Raw genomic sequence first — 24467 nt, 5'->3', positions numbered from 1 at the left:
GATACTCAGGGAGGCTGAAACAATATTCAAGGTCAGTAGCTAGTTCAGTGATGGTTTACTTCTGATTTTGACTCTTAACCGCTATGTAAGCTGCACCTTATCAGGTGGGAAAGATGTGTGAGTTAGCTACACAGAACAGGGCACAAGCACTCGGATGGAGGGTCTGGACCAGGCGGTCTTCTTTTTTTTTTTTTTTTTTTGTACTGGGGATTGAACTTGGGACCTTGTATCTGCAAGGCAGGTGGCCTTGAGCCTTTAGCCACTGAGCTAAATCCCCAGTCCTGGACCAGGATGTCTTGTGGGGCTGCACTCTACAGGTCGGCCAGGGCAGCAGTCATCTGCAGGATCCACTGCCTCTGTGGGATCATTGGCTCGAGGGGGGCTTGGTCACGTGAAGCTGGCTGTTGGCTGAGGCTGCAGGTCCTCACCACATAGACCGCTCCACAAGCTGCCTGTTGGCCTTTCCCCAGAGAAGTGGTCCAAGCAGGCAAGGCCCATGCAGGACGTCATTTCCACACTATCCTAGTGGTTACACAGGCAGGCCCTCTTTGGTGTTGAAAGGAACTACACAGGGGTCCCCTGGGGCCATCGTGAAATCTGACTGTCACAGAGAGGAACATATAGCAACTAGCAGGGTGGCCAGGAAGAGCAAGTCACCTGATAGATGTAAACGGGCTCTATGATGAGTGTGCTGGGGCTACAATAATAAATCAGCATAAACCGGGTGTGGTGGCGCATGCCTGTAATCCCAGCACTCGGGAGGCTGAGGCAGGAGGATCACTGTGAGTTCAAGATCAGCCTGGGCCACACAGTGAGTTCCAGAGCAGTCTGAACTACACAGTGAGACCCTGTCTCATGAAACAAAACAAAATAAATAAATCAGCATAAATTGCATGGCTTAAAATTACAAGAGTTTATTCTTTCACAGTCCTGGAGGTCAGCAGTCCCAAATCAAGGTATCAGCAGGGCCACACTCCCACTGAAGGATCTAGGGAAGAATCCTTCCTGCTTTCCTCAGCTTCTGGTGGCTGCTAGAAATTGGTATTCTTTGGTTTGCCAGGCATTGCTCTAATCTCTGGTTCTCTGGTCACATGGCTTCATCCCTGGGTGTCTGTGTTTCTTCTCAGAGTCTTCTTGTACAGACACCCGTCCCATCGGGTATAGGGCCCACCTTAAAGTAATAGGACCTTTTCTCTCTTGATGACATCTGGAAAGTGCTATTTCCAAAGTGCCGTTTTCACACCAGACCGGGGATGTAGTTTGTTGGCACGGCGTCTGCCTGGCAAGCATGAGGTCCTGAGTTCGATCCCCGGTCCCAAAAAACAAAACAAATAAGGTCATAGCGACAGGTACCAGGGAGTAGGGCTTCTACACATCATTTCCGGGGAGCACGGCACGCTAGGTAATGTGTGAAGCCCCTGTGTACAGATGGGCCAGTATCATCTCCACTGAAGTGGGGCTGGAGGAAGAAGTCGTCATGGGAGAGGAGGAAAGGGTGGTGGTCAGTGTGGAAGGACAGGTGGGCCATCCTGCAAGGTACTTTGAAAGTCTGCGACATCCGGGTCACTCATCCAGGCAGGGCTGCTCTATCCCACTGAAACTTCTTCACGGTTTTCTGTGGATCCTGGATTCTGTCAACGAATTTGTCTCTGTTTCTTCCTTGGTTACTCTTGCCATGGTAGACCCTGCTCAGAACTTCCTCTCCTGACGACCAGCAACTCTGTGGTCCATGCTGCTCTCCATATTTCTGAAACCACCATTTCTCTAAAAGTTCTGTTTCTGGGCAGGGAGCCGGCACACCTCGAAGAAATACTACCCAGCTCTCATTCCTGATGCTCGCTGGCCCCTCAGCCACACCAGGAACCTAGAGATGTGTGCCAGAAAAATGTGGAGTTTTCTTCTGGCCCTACCTCTGCTTCCAGTGACCTGGGTGACTTCATTTGCCTCTTCATGCTGTGGTTCCTTGATCAGCAGTTGGCATATATTTTTGCGATCTGGATTCCAAAATTACAGAGGGTCGCTTCTGCTGTGCACTATCAGGCCAGGCAGTCACAAAACATGGCCCCTCCTCCTGAGCTCACGGCAGCTAAGTAACGGCCACATTATTACGAGCAAGGGCACAGCCACGGGTGAATCCAGGAAGTGACTCCAGCGCCCATAGTGACACAGGCGATGGCCTAGTTTGTGTCCTTCTGTTCTTCTCTGTTCCTCCAACCTCTGAAAAATGGGCCTGACTGGGTCCAGAACTGCTATCGGGGGTGGCTTGGGGACAGCAGAGATGTAGCACTGAAGCCTATGGACAGGTGGTCAGACAACCTGGCTTCTGGCCTTGGTTCTGCCACTCCTGTTTGTGACGAGTGTGACGGCATTTCCTGCTCAACAACAAAAGGAATGCTGGGGATGCTGCTTTTCGAGGTTGTCATGGGTGAGAGGAGCTTAGCCAGGCCAGGGTACTTGGAAAGCTATTAAATGCTTTTCAAAACAAAGGTGCAGTCTGCTTCTGACTCCTCGGAGTGCCACTAAAATCTAGCTGCTTTACAAGTATTTGTTGATTTTAATTTAAGAGTCTCTTACCAATCCCAGAAAGAGCAACTCTGTCTGTTCCCAGGGTTGGTCACCAGGAAAGCCACTGGGTCAGATCCTTAGAGAGGGACTGTGGATTTGGAGATCTGAGGTCCCAAACAGCCAGCAAGTACAGATGGGACAGGGGATTTTAGGGATAAATCTTTCAGAATCTTCGGCATAACTAATGGTTAGATTTAGGAGTTTATAGCAATCATTTATTTTGATCTCATGGTGGTGTGGTCTCATGGTTGTGTGGGGGGTTCTTCCTTCGGAGTCTCCGTGCAGTTGCGTTAGACAGAAGCTGGGACTGTGATCGCCTGAAGGTCCATCTGGTTGGGGTGGCCTGGCCAGGATCAGAAATGGCCCCCCAAGGCCATGTGTTGAAGCAGATGGCGCTGTTGGGAGAAACTTTAGAGAAGTGGAAGGAAGTTAGTTGACTGGGCGTGTACCTTGAGGGGCTATTGGGACCCTCGCCCCTTCTCTCTCTCTGTCTGTTGGCTGCTGTGAGGTGAGTAGCTTTGCTCCACACAAGCTTCCTCCATGATGTTTTGCCTCACTACAGGCCCAAGACAACAGAATCAGCCGTCCATGGACTGCAGCTTCTGGAACCATGGCGAAGTAAACTTTTCCTCATTTAACTTGTTTCTCATAAGTATTTTATCAAGGCTACACAAATCTGCCAGGCGTGGTGGCGCACGCCTGTAATCCCAGCACTCGGGAGTCTGAGGCGGGAGGATCGCTGTGAGTTCGAGACCAGCCTGGGCTACATAGTGAGTTCCAGGGCAGTCTCAACTACATAGTGAGACCCTGTCTCAAAAAACAAGGAAACAAAAAACCAAAACAAAAACCATAGCTACAGAAATCTGACTAACACAGCTCATGGTTCCTCCATATGGCTTCTTTCTCCAGTGGTGTGGCCTACACTTGCTTGTCTTGTCTTTCCAGACAGCATCTCTCTCTGTAGTGCAGGCTGGCCTGGAACTCACTATGTAAACTCACGGTGTTCCTCCTGCTTTGGCCTCCTGAGTGCTGGGATTACAGGCGTGCACCACCACGCTCCGCTGGCCCAGACTTCTTAAATGGTGGCTCAGGACTCCATGAACAGGGGGAAATCACTAGTCCTCTCCGGGCTCAGTAGAGACCCAGCAGTACCCCGATTTGACCCTGCTGTATTCTGGCTTAAAGCAGTCACAAAGCCCAAGCTGACTTAGGAAGCAGCGACAAGAAGCTGCCCCCTTTGGAGAGGCACTACCACCCAGAGCAAGGGACAATGTCCTGAGCTGCCCAGTTTAAAAGGGCCTTGGCTGGAGAACGTGAGGTGAGACAAACCACTGAAAAGCCACCGAGTGGCCCAGCCCTCCTGTCACTCAGGTGCTGCTGGGTTGCTGAGGGCAATGGGATTTAGGGAAACAAGGAGGCTAAAGTAGAGAGGGATTAAGTAGCTTTCCAAGGTCACACAGTTTGCAAAGTGGCAGCAAGCCTGAGGCTCGAACCCTTTTGCCAGCCACAGCCCAACCCTAAACCCACAGTGATGTAACTAAGAGCAGCAGTATCTGCTCCATGGTCCCTCACCAGGCTTCCAGCCTGTCCTCTAGATTCCTGCACCCTGGGGTGGGCCACACCTTGTGTCACCTCTGTGAACCCTGCATGACCCACCTTGGTGATTTATGGGGTCACGAACATGTCCCTTGGAGAGGTAGGGTAGAACATGAATTGACTGGCAATTTTCTTTTCTTTTTGAGACAAGATCTTGCTATGTAGTTCAGGCCTACCTTGAACTCACTATGTAGCCCGGGCTGGCCTTGAACTCACAGTGATCCTCTTGCCTCAGCCTCTGGAGTCCTGGGATTATAGGCGTGCGCCACCACACCCAGCTGACAGGTGATTTTCTAAAGGCAGCTCTGTTCAGCAAACACCTGCTTCCTCTACATGTATGTGTTCTAAGCCCTCGTCTCCGGCCTCTGTGGACAGCCAGGCCCTTAGAAAACTGGAGAATCCTCTGTAGTTCCAGAGGTTAGGGAAGATAGCCGAACTTACCCTTACAAATAAAGTTTTATTGGAACACGGCCATCCTGACGCATCGTCACATTGACTGTGTCTGCTTTTGTGCTACAAGTGTAGAACTATGTAGTTGTGATGAAGGCCACATGGACACAAAGTCAAATTATCTTTTCACTTTGGCCCTTTAAAGAAATCATCTGTGTGCCCCTGAATCCGGGAAGGCAGCAGGTCCTCGGGCTGATCTCTCCATCAGGTGATCCCTGTCTGGGGTTTTGTAGGGACAGACAGAGCAGAGAAGGGATTTGTGTTTGAAATCAGATAGTCTGTTGGAGAAGCTGTGTTTATGTCTGTCTTAACCCAAAGGGCAGACCTGTTCAGGACCAGAGCAGGGCTGGGGGCTGCAGTGGCACCTCAGGACCTGTGCCGTCCTTCACCCCTGGCCCCAGCCTGGCACTGGCCAGCAGCTGCACCCCCTCAGGCCCTGAGAGGCCGCCAGAGCAGGACAACTGGTTCTCTGCCCCAGGTGCCCAGCACCAGGACAGGACAGAAATTTTCCCTAGCATATAAGGACTTTCCCCTTGCCCTACACCCAAAACTGGAGCCTGGGGACAGAGGCGAATCCCTCAGCAGGAGCCTGGGGTGGAGGTGAATTGCACCTGAAACCAGCTCAAGCTGTATTACTGACCTGGTTCAGAGCTGGCTGGAGGGGTTTGGGCTCTTCAACACCTCTAGGGAGAGACCCAGGGGTGGGGCAGGGGCTGCTCTCCTGACACTGGTCAGAGTGACAGCCAGCAACTGCCCGACTGGGAACAGCAGTGATCTCCCCACGCAGCCCCCTTTCATGCTCCAGGAGTGTCCTGGCTTCTCTGTGGGCTGGGACCCCTGTCACGTTCCGGATCTGAAGGGGACTCAGAAAGGAGGGCCTGTCCTGGGGAAACCGCTGCCACAGAGGGAAATCAAAACACCCATTTCACCTGCCACGGGCTTCGAACCACAAATAAACAAGTGAAGTGCACACGGTCCCGCTCTTCGCTTCCCGGGGAAGCACGCCAGCCCCTGTCAGGCCTTGGACAACGAAGGCTGCGGAGCCATCCCTACACCCGGGTGCATCTGGGGAGAGTGCCTCAAGCCCTTGCTCCAGTGAGCTGCTGCCCCTGTGATTGATTTTTAAAATGTGTTCCGTGCTGACTCCAGTCTGTTCCACGGCGTCCCTCTCTCTGGCACTGCAAGATCTGCCTGCTAGCTGGTCTAGCCAGATCACCAGGGAGAAACATATGTTCCCTACCTGGGAGGCCCTGAGCGAGGAGGGAGGAATTGAACTAACAGCCATATGGAGCCATCTCTTCCCACTACCACCCCTCCAACCCAGGCCCCCACCCTGGATGACTTCACTGCACCCTCAGATTTCAGATACCCAGGGGCCCAGCCTGTCCTGCTATGAAACCCATGTGATAAGTGCTGGGCTGAGTGACTCAACACAGGCTTTGAAGAGTAACTAGCAGTTTAGCAGGGCTGGAAAATTCTTGCAGACCACAAAATGTATTATTGTATCACCATATTTAGTCGCTGTGGTGAGCATTTATAAACTGAGTTTTGTTGTTGCCCAGTTTGGTTTTGCAGATGGAACCCAGGGCCTCACACATACAAAGCATATGCTCTACAACTGAGCCACGTCCCCCAGCCCTTTAGATTTGTTTTGTTTTGTTTTTGGAGAGAGGGTCTCACTACGTAGTTGAAACTGACCTGGAACTCGCTGTGTAGCCCAGGCTGGTCTCGAACTCACAGTGATCCTCCTGCCTCAGCCTCCCAAGTGCTGGGACTACAGGCGTGTGCCACCACGCCCGGCAAGGCTTTTTTTCTTTTTTCTTTTTCTTTCTTTTTTTTTTTTTTTAGTACCAGGGATTGAACTCAGGTCCTTGTGCTTGCAAGGCAGGTGGCGGAACCACTGTGCTAAATTCCCAGCCCTCTCTTTAGATTTTTTAAATTTGGAAACAGGGTCTTGCTAATATGCCCAGGCTGGCCTCCAATTTGTGATCCTCCTGCCACAGCCTCCTGAGTAGCTGGGATTTCAGGTGAGTGACAACACATCCAGCCTTTCAGACTTTTTTTTTAATAGCTATGCTGGGTCTGGTAGTGCACACCTGTGGTCCCAACACTTGGGAGGCTGAGGCAGGAAGATTGCAGTGAATTTGAGGCCAGTCTGAACTACATAGTGAGACTTTGTCACAAAAAACAAAAAACAGATATGAATTCCTTTTATGATTAAAAAGTTTGTAGGCTACTCAGAAGGCTGAGGCAAGAGGATTACAGCTTTGAGACCAGCTTGAATAATTTATTGAGACTCTTTCAGAAAAATAAATAGGGCTGGAAGTGCAGCTCACTGTAAAGATCTGGGTTCAATCGCTGTATTAAGGGGGGGGGGCTGTAATCCCAGCACTTGGGAGGCTGAGGCAGGTGGATCCCTGTGCGTTTGCCACCAGCCTGGGCTACATAGTGAGTTCCAGCTAAGTCTCAACTATAGAGTGAGACCCTATCTCCAAAAACCAAAAAAAAAGGGGGGGATGGTCTGGGGATTTACCTCAGTGGTTCTGGCGCCTGCCTCACAAATGCAAGGACCTGAGTTTGATCCCTGGTATCAAAGAAGAAAGAAATAAAATCACAATTGAAGATGAAAATGTTAATTCTCATGACTTCTTCTCCACTCACTTCCTTCTTCTGTTCCCAAGAGAAGCCACTGAATAATTTGGTTTTGTTTTGGTTTTTTGAGACAGGGTCTCACTATGTAGTTGAGACTGCCCTGGAACTCACTATGTAGCCCAGGCTTGTCTCGAACTCACAGTGATCCTCCTGCCTCAGCCTCCCGAGTGCTGGGATTACAGGCGTGCGTCACCACGCCTGGCTGCCACTGAATAATTTGGGTTTGCTATATCTTTCCAGAAATGTTCCATGCTCAATCATGCGCATCTTGCAATGATCCCACGAGATGGGCAGGTCATATTGTAGAGCTGCCAGATTACAGGCAAAAAGGACTCACAGAAGTCAAGTTCTTTGCCCAGGCCCAGCAGCAAGGCAGTGGTAGAGCCGGAAAGAGCAGTCCTTCAGCCCAGGCTGTGTACACTGCTCTTGCCCCTGGGATTGACAGCCATTGGTTTCTTGTCCCCAAGCAGATCATCCCATTGCACAAGAAGAAAACCCAGAGGTGTCCTTTAATGTAGTGAATAGTGTAATATTGGCACTGCACGACCAGCTCAGAGAGGACTCAGCTGTCCCATCCTTCCATCTTTCCTGGGGTTCCCCAAAAGGCCAGAGCTGGGAGTCTTCCCAGATACAGAATAGGAGCCAGCAGCTGGGGGCTGAGGGACCACTGTCCCCTTGGTCACCTCTGCTCTTCATCCTGGTGTCACGTGACAGCCTCAGCAGAGACCCAGAGGGCACTGTGCTCCAACCCGACACAGATCGAGATGAACCTCCGCTCCACAGTTTTAGAAAGTTTGTAGAGCTGGGCATGGGTGGCGCATGCCTGTAATCCCAGCACTCTGGGAGGCCGAGGCAGGAAGACGCATGTAAGAAGGATGTGTGGGGTCGGTGGCAACTTATTTGGCCTCATGAAAAATGCTTTTCAAATGAAAAAGTGACATCTTGCAGGATGTACCATTTTGTTGTTAAAGAACTAAGATAAGTTGGCTTTGCAAACTGGCGGCATTTCTTAGCTGTGAATCTTTTTATAAACACCAACTTCATCCTGCGTGAAAGAAAGCAAATCTGCATTCTTCATATTCCTCAGGCAAAATACCATCTGTTCTCCCAGGAAGCAGGTGAATGGCTCTTCTTGAGTTTTCTATAAAATTGGCATTTTTTTCCTCCCCCCTGGGAGCTTAGCCAGAGGTTCTACCTAGATCGCTGGTGTCAAAAATCCTCCAAAGAGAAGTTGGGGACTCATGAGTCTATATCTTGTCAAAACAAGTTAGAAACAAGTTTGTGACTATGGATGTAGATGGTTCTAAAATTTCTGTGGAAGGGCAAAGGGATTGAAATAGCCAAAACCATTTTGAAAAATAATAAGAATAAAGGGGTAGGATTTAAAATTACACTACCCTATTTACCACTTATTATAAAGCTACTGTTACCAGAGAGCCAGTCTTGATTTTTTAAAAAATATGCATTTATTTATTGCCCTGGTAATAAAATCCAGATCCTCATACACCCTGGGCAAACACTCTACCCCTGAGATACAATTTCTGAGCCAAAATGTGAAAGGTTTTCTCTGCAGAAGTCACTGTTAAGAGAACGGGGAGATAAGTTATAGATTGGCCAAAGACATAATTGCCTATTGCATGGAAAATTGCATCTATAATGTATGAAGGACTCCAAATTAACAGTAGGAAAACAAACAGCCCAGTTAAAAATGGGTAAAAGACCTGAACAGATATTTCACCGAGGAGGATACACTGATGGCCAACAAGTACTTGTTTCTATATTATTCTATGTTACTGTTCATGTCGTTACCAGTCAGCCACTAGGCAATGCACATAAGAAGCATAGCACCGCATCCCCACTGCGGATGTCTAAAATAACAAGGCTGACAGCCCCAAGCATCGGAGAATCTGATTCACCCAGCTTTGGTGAGCAGGCAGAAAGGTGAGGCCGGGCTGCTGACGTAGCTCAGTGGCTGAGCACTCACCTAGGTAGGCAGGATCTGGTCCCCTGGCACTGAAAAAATTAAAAATTAAAAAACGGCAAAATCATTCTGGGAAACAGCTTGATAATTTTTTTTTTTTTACAGGGTTAAACACACATATACGATCTGACCCAATGATCTCAGTCCCACGTCTCCCTGGAAAAGGGTTTCTCAGTCTCAGCAGTATCAATATTTTAGACCAGATCTTGTGGGGCTGACCTGGAATTTAGTAGTTTAGCAGTGTCCCGACTTTTACCCATTTCCCGGCTGTGCCTTGGGGGACAGAATTACCTCTAGGTTGGGAATCTTTACACAAATATCTATGGAAGCTCTGGTCATAATCACCCAAACTTGGAAACAAATCAAAAGTCCTTCAGCGAATGGATGGATAAACACTGTTACACCACACAATGGAACGCTACTCAGCACACAATCGAGGGAGTCTCAAAGGCATTATTATGAATGAGAAAAGCCTGTCAAAAGGCTACGATTCCATTTCTATGAATTCTCAAAGGGTCAAAACTGCAGAGATAATATCTCAGTGGTTGCCCAGCAGGGGCTAAGGGTGGAGACAGGGTGTGGTTCCAAAGCAGTGTTTTTGGGCCATAGAACTGTTCTGTATCCTGATTGTGGTGATAGTGGCGGTTCTATGAATCTAAATGCCACAAAGAAAGAAAGGTCAGTTTTACTATTGTATTAATCACCTTTCCATTTCTATAACTGAGTTAATCAATTTAAAAAGAGGAAAAGTTTATTTTGGCTCACACTTTCAGAGGTTTGAGTCCAAGGTCAGTTGGCTGTCCTGCTTTTGAGCCTGTAGCTAGGCCATACATTTTGGCAGGAGCACTTGGCAAAGGAAGCAGCCAGAAAGCAAAGAGAAATGGGCCTGGTGTGGTGGCGCATGCCTGTAATCTCAGCACTCAGGAAGCTGAGGCAGGAGGATCTCCATCAGTTGGAGACCAGCCTGAACTACATAGTGAGACATTGTCTGTGATCCCAGCACTTGGGAGGCTGAGGCAGGAAGATTGCTGTGAGTTTGAGACCAACCTGGGCTACACAGTGAGTTCCAGGGCAGTCTCAACTACATAGTGAGACCTTGTCTCAAAAATAAATAAATAAATAAATAAAAAAAGAAGAAGAAGAAGAAAAAGAAGAAAGAGAAAGAAAAGGAAAGGTGGGTCCCAATGTGTCCTTTAAGGGCACAATCCCCAGTATCCCCGATGATCTAACTTCCTCCCACTAAGCTCCACCTCCTGAAGGTTCCACCACCTGCCAATAGTGCCATGGGCTGAAACCAAGCCTTTAAACCATGAGCTTTTGATCTAAGATCCCAACTACAGTAACCATATAGTAACTTTAAAAATTAAATAAGAACACAGAAGTAGAGGCTGAATTTTGTTGGGCCAGGGATTTAGCTCAGTGGTCCTGCCGCCTGCCTTACAAGTACAAGGTCCCGAGTTCAAGCCCTGGTACAAAAAAAAAAAAAAAAAAAAAAAAAGGCAGTTTGTTTTTCTGTCATTTCTCTCTTTTCTTTCTGGCCAGGGGTTTAGTCTTCAAACCTACTTAGTGGGGAAGAGGAAGGAAACCTCTTGTCATTTATGAATGCTTCTCCCTCCCACACAGATCCTTTCCTGGCTGGGGTGCCTGCAGAATCTCGGAGCCACTCCCCACGAGAGCTGGCTTGGGGGCAGAAATGAAAGGAGAGAGTGAGGATCAGAGAAAGGAAGGAGAAAAGAATGTTAGAAAGTACACGCGACAGGCTGACAGTGGGTATAAATGCTGATGTAGATGTAAAACACTTTCTTTTTCATTTGTTTAAGAGTCCTGAGCTGCTGACAGCCCACAGTGGAGCAGGAAACCTGGCCTGTTTGGACTTGCAGGCTGCTGTTTCCTTAAGTGTAAGGTCATTCAACCCCCACAGCCACCCTGGGCCTGGGTAACTGTTATTGTTCCTGCTTTACATGTGAAGCAACTGTTTCAGTCCGGACTGTTACAAGAAAACACCTCAGGCAGGGGAATTTATAAGCCATGTGAATGTACCCTTCACAGTTTTGGAGGATGAGAAGTCTAAGAAGGAGATAGTGGCTGATTCCGTGTCTGGTGAGGGCTGGTTCTCTGCTTCCAAGATGGTGCCTCCTCGTTGAGTCTTCACAAGATGGGCCAGTTTATAAAAATGCTAATTCCCTCTGTAAGGCCCCACTTCTCGATACCGTAACCATGGGAACTAAGTTTCAGCATGTGAGTTTGGGGAGTACACACTCCTACCACACCTCCCCCAAAGTCACCCAGGTAGTATAAAACTGACCTGAAATTTGATGCCACCCTCTGGCAATGTCTGAGTTTAGACAGGGTCTCTATGTAGCCTAGGCTGGCCTTGAACTCATGGAGATCCTCCTGCCTCAGCCTCTTAAACTCTCGGATTATAAAGTGGGTCACTATGCAAGCAAAGCTTTCATTTCTTCTCTCTCTCTTTCTCCTTTCTTTTCTTTCTTTCTTTTTCATTTTTTTTTCCTGAGAGAAGCTTATGTTGTGTAGTTCAGGTTGGCCTGGAACTAACTGTGTGGCCTCTACTAACTCTTGGCAATCCTCCTGCCTCAGCTTCACAAGTGCTGGCATCAAAGGCATGGCTAATGTCTCCATTTACCTTTAAAAAACAACAACAACAGATTTTCCTGAGGCTTGCATGTGGCATCACAAAAGGGAGTGTTTGTAAAATTTAGTAATCATGTGGATGTAAAATGACACTGTCTTCTCTACCACCCCATTCTCTCCTGGAACTTGCTCACCTTCAGCTACTGAGGCAAGCTGGGTATGGTGGCACAGACCTGTAGTGCCGACTACTCAGGAGGCTGAGGCAAGAGGGTCTGCTGAAGCCAAGGTGTTCAAGACCAGCCCAGACAGTAGAGAAAGACACCCTGTCAAAAACAGAACAAAACAAAAGCCCATTAAAAACAACACTGATATCGTATCATTTCCATTACACAGCCAGGATCCACATACTTTATATTTATTTGGTTTTTTAACAGGAAACTTGCTCACAATAGCTCAAAAAGATTTGGGGGGGTGACTTTTTTCATGAGGAGGTTTCTGTATGTAACCCAGATTGGCCTTAAACTTGCAAACTTCCAGATTGGCCTCAATCTTCCAAGTGCTGTGATGACCAGGATTACCACCACCCTGGTCAAAATTTTAGTCACGAAAATATATAGAGAGAAAACAGCTGTCCCTATAAAACCAAGGCAACCCATTTCCTTGCTAGCCATTCAGGGACATTCCTTACAACACTGGAGCAGAAAAGCCTGTGTGCGGTCTCTCTCTCACCCGGCCGGAGCACGCCATCTCCTCCCTGCATTGAGACTGGAAGCCTGCCAGCCCCACAGCCTGGTGAGCTCCTTCACTTTGTTGGTTTTCCACTCTCCTCTTCCTCCCCCACTTCCTCTCACTTCCTGCGTGCCAGGCAAGGGCTCTACCACTGAGCTACACTCCTAGCCTTCCTTATCTCTGAGACATTAGGTTTCCCAGGCCGGCCTTGAACTTGCCGTCCTCTTCAGCCTCCCAAGGAGGACCTGCGCAGCGTAGCCCGCTGTTTCTCTTCTTCACAATTCATCTGCCACCTGGCTCCGGGGTCCTTCTTCGGGGTCTCCCACTCCTTACTCTGCCCACTGTACCCAATCACTGACCCAGTCCCCTAAGAAGGGCACCTCCCATCTTTTGTCATTGCGACAAACACCACCACGGGACCATTTCAAAGTATGAGTGTGCATAGTTGGAAGTAAAATTGCCGGGTCGAAGAACCTGTGCTTTGGCAGACACTGGCGAGCTGCCCTCCAGGCAGAAGGGATCAGCTTACAGCCCTAGCAAAGCCCGAGAGTGCCTTCTCCCACCCTTGCCAGCTGAGTGTGTCATCCAACCTTTTGTTTGCTCCTGGCTCCTCAGTGGAAAATGGGGTCTAGCGGTCTCTTTGTGTGCTTTTTGTCCCCGGAGCAAAGCCCGGACTGTTCTGAGTGCCCATCCCTATGGCACAGCCTAAGGCCTTGACCTCGCCCCTTATCCCCTCTGCTGAGCTAGATGTGTCCCATCTGCTAGCTTCTCGCTGAGTCACTCCCAAGAAGTAAAGGGCATCAGGCTCAGGTTATTTCTGCCCCTGGAACCATCTGAGCTGCCAGTCCTGGGTAGACTTTGGACTCTGGCATTTCCAGGGGTGACCCAGTACCCTGAGTGCTACACTTGCCAAACCTGGGCTTCCTGGGAGAGACTGGGGGCTTGCACTTAGGGATCGGGTCAGTTATGTTTACAAACTAGGTCTGGAATGGACCCAGATAGACAGGGAGAGGGGACATTTGGAGAGGACGAATGAGCAAAGTCCTAAAGTAAACTGGCAGAATAAGAGGAACAGGTTGGACAAGGTGGGACCCACCTGTAATCCCAGCACTTGGGAGGCTGGGGCAGGACGATCACTGCAAGTTCAAGGCCAGCATGTGCTATAATCGTGAGTTAGAGGAATTTCAGGCCATCCTGAATTACATAGTGAGGCTCTGTCTCAAAACAAACAAACAAACAAAAAAGAGGAACGGGTTGGGTGAAGAGGAGAAGGGATCAGATTGAGCAGGCAGAACTTTGGCCAGGTGAGGGTGGGGACACCATGAAGATATGGGAAATTAGGAGCTGTCTTTCTGGAGCACCTGGGATACATCCACCCTGGCTCCGTAGCTCCCCACCACTGCAGGGCTAGGGTGAGAGCTACCGGGGATTGGAGCAGAGCTGTCCCCATCCGGGCCACTTGTGTGAGAGCCCTGGAGAGACCTGGCTACCTACTGACCCTCTCTGAGGGGGGTCTGGGCATCTGAGGGGCATCCCAGGCCAGGCCGTCGTAGTTTAACCTCGGTGCTGCTGTGTGTATCTAACTGTCCTGCTCTGCAAGGACAGGAGGAGCCAGTGGCTGGATTCTTGGGCCCCTGGGGAATCTGTAGCCTGTGATTGCCTGACTCAAACGAACAGCAGATTTGTTCTGGAAATTGCTGAGGCAGAGTCTTCGTGGAGCCCTTGGGAGGATGGCTGTACCATTCTATAACCTCCAGTGCATCTGACCCCGCTTGGAGGAGTGGGCCTTTGCATCTGAGGGCTTTTGCAGACTCTTCTGGGCTTCTTTACCACCCTCAGTCCAGCCTCTCCTCTTCCTGGAGAGGCCAGCAATCCAGAGCCATCAGAAACGAGTGATGGCATTTGGGTCCCCACACTGGTTTATCCCAGGGGTCTTCATGGAGGGAGCATCTGGAGCAGGGGGTGAGCAGGTAGAGCTCCTGCAGTCAGCTTCTCTGTTTTCCCAAAGCCACGGTATGAAGCAGGGTTTTTAAGAACTGCAGCCCACGATATTTTCTTCCTCTGCTCCCTGGAGAAAAAGTACAAAAAGTTGATTGTCCCTGAGGCCACCAAGAGATGCTTAATTGCTTTCAGAGAGAATTATCACCTCCTTCTGGCTTTCTCCCCACTCCGTTGCCCCTCTGTGCCTCTCTGCCAACCTCTGGAGGCTCTGGCTTAGGGAACTGGGGCTGAAGACATGAACTCCTTGGCTGTGTCCCAAAGTAACCAGGAGCCATGTGCTGAACAGCAGCTGGCTTCTCCAAATACACTGCTGCACTACCTTCGGTGAAAAAAGAACCCTATGTGTGTGAGAATAAATGTGCATTTTGCTGGGACCAGGCGCCCACCGACAGTAGATGGATGGTGGCCCGGGCCGGCTGAGTCAGCCAGACTTCAGAGCAAGCAAACAGTGTGAAGTGAGGAGGACAAGGGAGCCAGCCAGGGAAAGTGAAATACAGGGTGAGTTGGAGGTTTTCATCCCAGGGGCTTTGTCAGCATCTTGTGCAACGTGATTTAGGTAGAAGGTGAAGCAAAGGTATGAAGGGCAAGCTAAGAGGCAATAACAAATAACCCCCAAATATATAATAGAAGCTATTTTTTCACACAACAGAGAAAAGCAGTTGTTCCTGATTGGCTAGTGACTTTTCTCCACATGGTGATTCAAGGGCCCAGGTTCTGTTCATCCAGAGGCTCCCTCTTTCCCTCTGGTCTCACTGTCACTTATGCATTGCCAGAAGATGAGGAAGGAAAGTACGGCAGAGGCACATTTGCTTCTTATAGCCTTGACTCAGAAGTAGTGTGCTCTCTCTGGCTCACATTCTATTGGTGGGAATTTGTCACATGACCACTCTAGTTGCAAAGGCAGCTGGGAAATGTAATCTTTGGTCCTCCATGACAACTCTATACTAAAAGGGTAAGGAATTTTGGTAGACAGTTAGCCATGTCTGCCATAGGTGAAATCAAAGCCTTTAAGTCAGAGAACCAAAGCAGAACAATTCATTCTAAGATGTATATATGAAAGTTAGCAGAGAAGCAAGCATCTAAGAAACCTGAATGATTAGGCCTAAGAAGCTGGGTTGATCCCCTGTGACTGGTCTGTCTATAACTAGTTTTTGCAGATTTTGGCCTCTGGCCTGATCAGCAGCTTTGGCCTCTGGCAGAGGTGGATTTGATGAGAATTTGCTGCCTCTGTGGGGAACAGGGGCACAGTCAGAGTGCAGGATGAGGGTGAAATCCAAACGCCACATTCCCTCCTCCGTTGGGGTCAACAGAAATGCTGTGGAAACTTCATTGTGCAGAGATCTATTTTAGGTATTACTGCTGCCTAGCAAATGACTACAATTTAGCAGTTTAAAACAATGTCCACTGAAAAGCTCCCAGTTCTGTGGACTAGAAATTGGGAGCAGTCTCCACTGGGTCTTTGCTTAGGATGTCCCAAGGCCAAAATCCAGGTGTTGGCCTGTCTGAGCTCCCACCCGAGGCCCTAGGGAAGAATCCACTTCCAAGTTCACTTGGGTTGTTCTTAGAGCCCAGTTCCTGTGTGGTAGGAATGGGGGAGGCCCTTGCTAGCTTTTGGCCGAGGGTCTCTTGGAGCCTCCTAGAGGCAGCTCTCAAAGCCTTTCCGTGTAGCCACCTCACAAGCCCTGCATCTTTGGGTGCACCCAATTCTTCTGGTGCTCAGAATTTCTGACTCGCCCTCTTGCTGCCACAGGCTTGGTCTGCTTTTCATGAACTCATGTGCTCCTGAGGCCCACCCAAATAATGAATAACCCAGTTAGTGACCTAATCAGATTGCAAATATATGTACAGCAATAAAGTTGTGGGAGTAACACCAGGGATAGGTTATGGAGACTGTCTAGGAATTCTGCTTTTTATAGTGCCTGAGGCTTTCAGCCTGGAACCCACGATGGCATCCTTTGCAGCTAAAGTGATTTTATGTTCTGACCGAAGAGCTGCCTACTTGGTTCCACCCAACCACAGTGGGGCGACTAACAGACCTAGCCCCAGCTGCTGCCATACAGAAGGATTAGGAACAGACAGGAAACGTCACAACCCACAACCTCCTATCCCTCATGGAACCTGAACCTCCACAGAAACAGGCTCAACACTGAGTAGAGCACGCTGACCCCCAGAAAAGTATGCCTGGCCCCACCATCAGGGAGCCTGCCTCCTCAAAGCCCGGATGTGCCACCTAACACCCCCTCGCTCTTAGGGAAGGGCAGGCCTGGGCAGTGTGATTTCAGGATGTGGCAGCTCCCCAGGCATTCCCTGGCCCACCTCCTGCCGCCCAGATGGTGCCCAGTCCCTTACTTGTCCCACAGATGGCCTGACACTCGGGAGGGCAAGGAAGAGGTGAGCAGGAAGACTTTGTTCTCTGGCCTCCAGCAACCATCTCCAGCCAGACTCTTGCCTGGCTGCTGGCTCCCAGATTCCTCCAGGGTCTGCCTTTCACTCATCTTCAGGGCTTTCCAGAGCACCTCCTTGCTCCTTCTGAGGTCTTCTGCCTCGGCTCCCCTACCTGGGGCTGTCTCTTCTGCTGTTACACAAGAATGTCGGCACCTGCAGCAAAAACCAATGAAAGGCTTTCTTAGCTGCAGGGCCTCTCCCCTGGAGCACAGCACTGCAAAATGACCATTTGTGCATCTCCTTCTCCTCCCTGCCCCGGCTGACTGATGTCTCCCCACCCCTCAGACTCCTGGGCTTCCCTCTTTGTTGGTGAGCTTCAGGTCCTGGGGGTAGAAGAGGGGCTTCTCTTAGCAGCCAAGCACCCTATTGCAGTGCTCCTGTGGGAAACCATCTGTCTGATCTTGTGCCTTTCCTTTCCCTGGAATGCTATGGAAGGCAGCAAGAGGCGTGGCAGGATTCTGGGCAGGCATCAAGGCTGGGGGCGAGAGGGCCCAGGCAGTCCTCAAACTTCTATGGGACCCAGGCAATGGATTGCAGAGCCAGCTGGACAGGATTTAGCACAGCCAAGGCAGTAAGATCCATGCCTGGACGTGTCTGCCCTTCCCTGTATTTTCAAGCCAAAAGGAAAAGTATCCTATATGCCAGGTGGCTGCTGTCATCCGCATCCCATACTTACGTCCCAAGGGCATGGATCCTAATGTCTGTTTGTCAGGCTGGTGTTAGGTGCTGGGAATCTGACAGTCAACCCACAGGTTTGGCCGGACCATGGTTGGGAGGAAGTTTGGAGGGGTGGTGTTGCTGAAAGGCTGGGAGCACAAGATGCTCAGGGAAGGCCTCACTGAGAGGTCCAGATTCATCCTAGGCCCCTCCTGGAGGGCCCTATGCAGTGACAAGGCCAGAATTGCTTCAGGAAAAATAGTCTCAGACAGGAAGGGACATGCAGCTGGGATCTTGGAGAGGTGACAGAGGCCTGTGGGCAATGACCCCCACATAAGCAGCAATAACCCACTATAATGGAAACTACATATGCCCTTTGCCTGATCTGACTTGGCTCCTAGCAGCTGCCCAAAGAGAGGTATGACTTGCAAGTCTGATGGTTTTGCATTTTCTCATCCTGCCCCCTCTAAGCCCTTTGGCTTCTAGATAGGCATCCGTCCCCTTATCCCCCTGCAACTCCTTCTGGACATCTGCAAGCTCCTACTCTGTTCCGGACCTCCTTGTCCTGCCCAGCCACATGACATGTTTCCCCCTTAGCTTTCCAGGGCCCAGGTCTGTGCTGGACTCTTCTGGAGAAAGGAAGAGTGGAGGCTGAAGACAGAAAGAGACACAGCCGAGCTGCCCGAGCTGCATGCGGGACCTCTGCCCACCCCTCTCCTGCGGCTGCATGATGGTCATCGGAAGGGCCATGACTGGGCAGGGAGGACCTGTCACCTCCCCTCCGTGGACTCCCTCCTCTGCTGCACAGCACCAGGTATAACGGGAAGGTTGGAGACAGCTTCATTGGGTTGTCACCACTCCCCTGCTCCGTGGCCTGGGGAGGTGTTCAGAGAGCAGGAAGCAGAGCCCAGCCCTTGGAAAAATCAACAACCACACCTGTTGCTCACCAGGTTATCTTCTTTCTTTCTAGGTGTGGCCCTTCAACCCTGGCTCATACTCGGGGGAACTGGAGGGTGGGGTGTGATGCAATGGGAACCCTACGGCCCACTCATGCAGAGGCCACATTGGGAGGTGGTTTATTCTGCTTCTTTTTCCCACAGAACCAAGGTGCCACCTACACCCACCTGACCAGCACTCCCCAGGGGATTCGGCCTTAATCCTGGCCTCCCGTGGGCTCCAAAGAATCTGGATCACAATAACCACAGATAGGCTTAGATTCCCCGGGCCACTGTCTGGCTTCACAGATGTAGAAACTAGGGCTTGGGAAAGGACAGTGATTGAGGGCCACTAGACCAATACAGGACACAGCAGGACTGGCAGCCAGGTCATCTAGCACCCTCCTTCCCCCTTGGCACCTGACACTCGGCCACCACCGGTTCCCTGGGGTGCAGGTCTCCTACCCCGTACATCCCTTTTGCACAAATGCGGTGGAGACCATAGGGCCATCTTGGAATTCTGTCATCTGTAGTGCCTCAAGCTCGTGTCCCTCCCCACCTGGCTGGACCCCCAGGTCAGCTCCTGGGAGGATGAGTCTTCCTCCACAGACTGCCCCTCCCTGCTTGGTCAGACCCAATCCCAATGTCCAATACATGGAAACGTTGTGGTTTAGGCTCCCACAGAGGGCCTGAGATTCTTGTGGGAAGCCAGAAAACAGGTGGCTGGGAACACGATGGTTTTTTTTTTTTTTTTTTTTTTTTTTTTTTTTTTTTGAGACAGGGTCTTGCTATGTAGTCCAGACTGGCCTTGAACTCACTGTGTAGCCGAGGCTGGCCTTGAACTCTTGGCTTGTACTCCTGGGTGCTGGGATTACAGGCATGCGCCACCATGCCCACAAGCCTGGTAGTTCTAACCACAAGTGTGTTTCATCAGCCTGGGTCCCCACTCTGCATTCCTATTGGTTCCCTCACCAGCATCATAAAAACCTGTATTCATTCATTTAATAAATATCTGTTGGGGTCATGCTGAAAGGGCAGGAGTGGGGGCCAGGGGACCAAAATGAACCAGACATCTATTTTGCCACTGGAAGCCGGAGGGTCTGGAGGAGAAGTGAAGAGATGTTCCCCAAACCAGTGGATTCCTGGCCAGGTTATAAAACCCACTAATTCTGTGACCTTAGCTAAGTCAGCTGAACTTTCTGCTTTCTCATTTGCTTGTCTGAAAACCTGGGACAAATTTCCTAGGCTATAGGTGAGGCTGACTACACAGATAGGCTTGGCTAAACCAGACAGAAAAAGAATCTTGGCCAGGTGCCTTGAAGTACGCCCATAATCCCAGATACCTGGGAGACTGAGGCAGGAGGATCTCAAATTTGAGGCCAGCCTGGGTGACTCAGTAAGACCCCGTCTTAAAATAAAATAAAGAGCTGGGGATGTAGCTCAGTGGTAGAGCACCCCTCAGTTTGATCCTCAGTATCCCTCCGCCAGATGGAACTCTGACCTTCCAAGTACAGCACCAGCTCTTTCCCTACCACGCCCAGCTCTCCAGACCACTTGTTACCATGGAAACCAGCCCAAGCAGCCAGCCTGCCCTCTAAGGTCAGACTTACAGAAGTCAGTCTAGGAGTCTAACAACTTCCCAGAAAGCCAAACAATCACCCAGAAGCCCAGAGCACGGTAGGCCAGGCCTTGATTTATGATGGATGGACAGTTTGCCTTGTTCTCGTCCCTGTTTCCAACTTGCCTTTCCAAGCAAAAGCCACATATGTTCCTCTGGGCCATTAAATGGGGTGTCCTGCTCCCAGTTCGCTGCCTCCTGATCCCCAGGCTGGAAGCCTTCTGTCAGGCACATTGGAAACGGTCTCCTGTCCACTCTGAAGCTCTCCTGCTCCCTGCCCTGCCTTGGCGTCCCTCCTGAGCGCGTGTCCTTGTTGGCTGGATGGTCTTTGCTTACTTCCATGTTAGGATCAGAGGCGGGTGGCAAAGCTGGTTAAGAGTCCAGAAGCCGGGGCCGGGATGGAGCTCAGCGGGAGGGTGCTCGTCTACAGCGTGCAAGGCCTGGGTTCGAGCCCTAGCCCTGGGGAAATAAAAAAATCCAGAATCCTAGAGATTAAGGAAAAACGACTCAAGGTCAGGTCCAGAGGAGGTACCAGAGACAAGGAGCAGTGCAGGGCTCTGACATCACCACCCAGATCTGCTCCAGGCCACTGGGCTGAGCTCTGACACCCTTGGTGGTTTGGGGCGGCCTCTTCACACGCAGCCGCACGAACCCCGTAATTACAGGCGTGGCGTCCCCGTGGCACCAGAAACAGAGCGAGCGAGGGCAGAATGAGAGGGTTGAGGCCGGGTCTCCAGGCCACTGGGGTGGGGCCTCTGCCCCACTCACCCACAGCTGCTGTGCTGTCTAGAGCCCAGAGGGACACCCGGGAAATCCCTGGACCAACCCTGGACCAACCCCAGGCACAGACGATTGGCAAGGAGGGAGAACTGGAGCCCCTGATCTGTGCAGTGCTGGGAACCCAGGCTGAGATGCGAGTAGGGGTTACATCCTAGTCCCGGTGCACAGCAACCTCTCCTTCCACCTGGCAGCTTTCACACCCTTCCTTCTCCCCCAAAGTGCCCCCCAGCCCCCTAAGTGGTCTGCAGTTCCGGGCTCATCAGTGCAGCCTCCAGAGTGCCACCAGCAGGGTCTTTCTAGAGCACAGCGCTAACCCCCAGAAGGCCAGCCAACTGCACCTCAGCTGTCAGTGCCGGCATCAGCCCACCTTTCCATTTTATCCTCCCTGTCTCCTACCTTCGAGGCTCTGGGTTCTGGCCACACCAAATTGCTCATCATTAAAAAAAAAAAAAAAAAAAAAATATTGTTATTATTGTACTGGGGATTGAACCCAGGGCCTTCACACTGAGTTATATATCTCAAGCCTCTTTTTATTTTTTATTTTGAGGCAGTCTCATTAAATTACCCAATGGGCTTGAACTGGGCAGTCTTCCTGCCTCAGCCTCCTAGAGTGTTGGGATTACAGTGCCACCATACCTGGCTCACCATTTTATTTTAACTCCAGGCCTTGAAACAAAGGCATCTGTGCTCATGTGTGCTTCGATGTGTAGAGGACTGGCTTGAACTCTGACCGCCCCCCGGAACCCAGCTCTGCTGGCTGACAACTGTTAGTTGGCTGAACCCAGAAATGAACAGACCTGGATTTGAATCCCACCACTCCCATTAGTTTAGTTGAGTTCTTTGGGAAAACTATTTTACCTCTGACCCTCAGCATGTCCATCTATAAAATGGGCACAGTAATAATTCCTGCCTCCTGGACTTGCTGTTAGACTTCTGTAAGGTGGTACCTGTGAAAACTGCAGTGACATGCTCAGAGGGGCTTGGCATGGTGTCCCTGAGATAACTCTTGTCCGGGGAGCTTGGGTGTCTCATCAGAAAAGGAGCTAAGTTGTGGAAGGGACCATAGCTCCAAACTAGGCCAAGCTCTACATTTTACAAACAAGATAGCAGAGACCCTCAGATTAGAAACAACTTTGTTGCCAGGTGTGGTGGTGCACTCCTGTGATCCCAGCACTCGGGAGGCTGAGGCAGGAGGATCCCTGTGAGTTCGAGACCAGTTTGGGCTACATTGTGAGTTCCAGGTCAGTTTCAACTTCATAGTGAGACCCTGTCCCTGTCTCAAAACAACCAAAAATAAAATAAAAAACAACTTTGTTGTCTGTAGTCCCAGACTACAGGAGGCTAAGGCAGGAGGACTTGTTGAATGCAGGAGTTCAAGGCCCTTGGGCAGCATAGGAAGACCCTGCCATAACGAGGTGCGGGGTTTCATATGGCATTATTTCTGTATAAAGAAATTATATAAACACATGAGACCTCAGAGAGCCACAAGTGCTGGTGCACACCTGTAATCCCAGCACCCTGGGAGGCTGAGACAGGAGGATCACAAGTTAGAGCCCAACCTGGGTAATTTACCAATTTAGTGAAACCCTGTCTCAAAAGAAAAAATCAGAATGAGGCTGGAGATGTAGTTCAGTCCAAAGAACCTGGGTTCAATCCCTAATATAAAGTGAAAGAAGAACAAGAAGGAGGAGGAAGAGGAGGAGGAGGAGGAGGAGGAGGAAAAAGAAGAAGAAGAAAAAGAAGAAGAAGGAGGAGGAGGAGGAGGAGGAGGAGGAACAGAAAGCAAAGCAAAGCAATGACTTTCTCCAGGTCAAACGGACACTGGTGGCACAGAGGGGACTGGAACCTGTGCCATTTGCAACTTCTGTGCCATTTCACAGAGCAGCTTATGTACCCTTTTTTGCTGTAAGTTTACCCCAGAGAGAACATCAGGTCACAAGTGCCCTCAGGATTTGGAGCCACTGAGAGCGGATACTCTGGGTTAGGGGTTCGGGTTTGTGGCTTCTCCAAGGCTTGGCGCAGAAAGTTCTAGAAAAGTGATGCTTCCAGTCAAGGGAATACAAACTGACTAAAATCAGGATTGGTGGGCACCCTTGGGCAAGGTGATCTCTGGGTGGTTTCTGGAGGGGCTGCTGCTCACCCTGGGAAATAAGGTTCCTGCTGGCTGGAAAAGCCCAGAGAGGTGCAGGACCCCAAGGCCTCATCCAGCATGGCAGGGAAGGAAGGGAAGACCAAGCAGGTGGCTCCCCCGGATTTGGCCGCTCTGCTCCACTCACCTGGGAAGGTCACTTGAGGGACCAAACCCTTTGTCCTGGCCCCAGGGGCTGAGAGGCCAAAGTCTTCAAGACCCTTTCCCTGGGCCCCGGGAAAGGGACAGGCACTGCTGATAAAGAGCACACAAACCACCATCCTTCTGAGCCTGTGTCCAGCGGGCCGTGATCCAGGGGAAGTGGGTGAGGTGGCCCACGGTCGCCACCCTGACTCAGGCGCATGTGCAGTGGTTCCTTCACCGAGGGCCGGGGCTCAGAGTACTTTTAATGGAAAACACGGAAAAACCCTTGTGCCCTCTCCCCACTGGCTGCCCCAGAGCTGGCTGTGTCCCAAAGTGGAACTGTAGCTCCTCCGAGAGCGTGGGCACCCCGAAGAGCAAGGACTCTTCCTGCCCAGGGACCCCGCATGCTGCTCCCTGACCCAGGTGCCAGCTACTCGGCATGGCAGGAGCCCTTGCAGCTGGCCTCACCCAGCCCCTGGCACCGCAGAGCTCTTTACCCAGCCTCCTTTGCATGGTCCCTCCACATCCCTGGGAGAGTGGGTCGCTCGGTCCTTCTTTGGACAGAGGGGATCCTCACCCCTCAGGACCCGGAAACGCTCTCTGCTCCCAAAGTCGGCTCAGCACCCCTGGCTCCTTGCCTCTCTCCACAGCCTCCCCCACTACTCCACCCAGCTCTCCTCCCCTCCATGGGGGATGGGGATCAGAGTTTCCTGGCATCGGGGGGAGGAGCCTCCACAGCCTCGAGGACCCCTTCCGCCCCTGCAGCTGGGGACCTCACTCAGGGATCCCAGCCTGCTGCAGGCAGAGGAGACCCAGCCCCGAACACCAGGCTGGGGGCTCGGGAGGATAGGGGCTCAGGGTTCGGGGCCTGCGGGAAGGAGACAGCTGCCTACCTCCCCCTCTTACCCACCGCAGCTCCACAGCCCAGAGGGAAGAAACTGAGTCAAAGGAGAGCAGGCGGCGCTCACGGCTCAGGGCAGCGGTCAGGCGGAGTCAGGCCCTAACCTGCGTCCTCTGGGAAGAACTGAAGGCCGCCTCAGCTCCGCTTCAAAGAGAGGAAGGTGAGGAGGGAAGGAGCCCGGGTTGGCAGCCGCGCACCCTCCCGGGTGAGAGCCCGCCAGGCCCTCTGGATAGAAGTCAAGGGCTCCAGGTTAGATCAGATGGAGGGGTGACGCTGGACCATCCCCCTCTTCC

The 24467-nt window shown here is 51.0% G+C and overlaps 1 protein-coding gene and 1 long non-coding RNA gene across 8 annotated transcripts in view; one reads left to right on the top strand and one right to left on the bottom strand.

Moving 5' to 3' along the window:
- The window catches only part of LOC104866588, a 37045-nt gene that overhangs the window by 9651 nt on the left and 2927 nt on the right, over positions 1-24467 (top strand). For 2 of the 7 annotated variants that reach the window (XR_781479.3, XR_004518699.1), the window contains 4 exons: positions 11065-11142; positions 12504-12628; positions 18266-18482; positions 24189-24334. Coding sequence is in view for 2 of the 7 variants with exons in the window: in XM_010630719.3 (XP_010629021.1) it covers positions 12504-12628; positions 18266-18482; positions 18769-18959 (533 nt within the window). In the remaining 5 variants the exon portion in view is untranslated. Of the gene's footprint in view, positions 1-11064; positions 11143-12503; positions 12629-15493; positions 15519-18265; positions 18483-18768; positions 19362-24188; positions 24335-24467 lie in introns of those variants that run through there. The other 5 variants (XR_781481.3, XR_781478.3, XM_010630719.3 and 2 more) reach the window with 4 other exon arrangements.
- Positions 12271-21422, bottom strand: LOC117287379. The gene is made up of 3 exons (XR_004518700.1): positions 20558-21422; positions 16916-17164; positions 12271-14633 (listed from the first exon to the last, which is right to left on the bottom strand). It is a non-coding gene; the product is annotated as an uncharacterized LOC117287379 (long non-coding RNA).

The sequence above is a fragment of the Fukomys damarensis genome, unplaced genomic scaffold, assembly GCF_012274545.1.
Source record: "Fukomys damarensis isolate Sample0158 unplaced genomic scaffold, DMR_v1.0_HiC HiC_scaffold_23, whole genome shotgun sequence".
In the NCBI taxonomy this organism is placed as follows: domain Eukaryota; kingdom Metazoa; phylum Chordata; class Mammalia; order Rodentia; family Bathyergidae; genus Fukomys; species Fukomys damarensis.
Note: the sequence above shows the minus strand (reverse complement) of the source record. Positions and strands in the feature narration are given on the sequence as shown.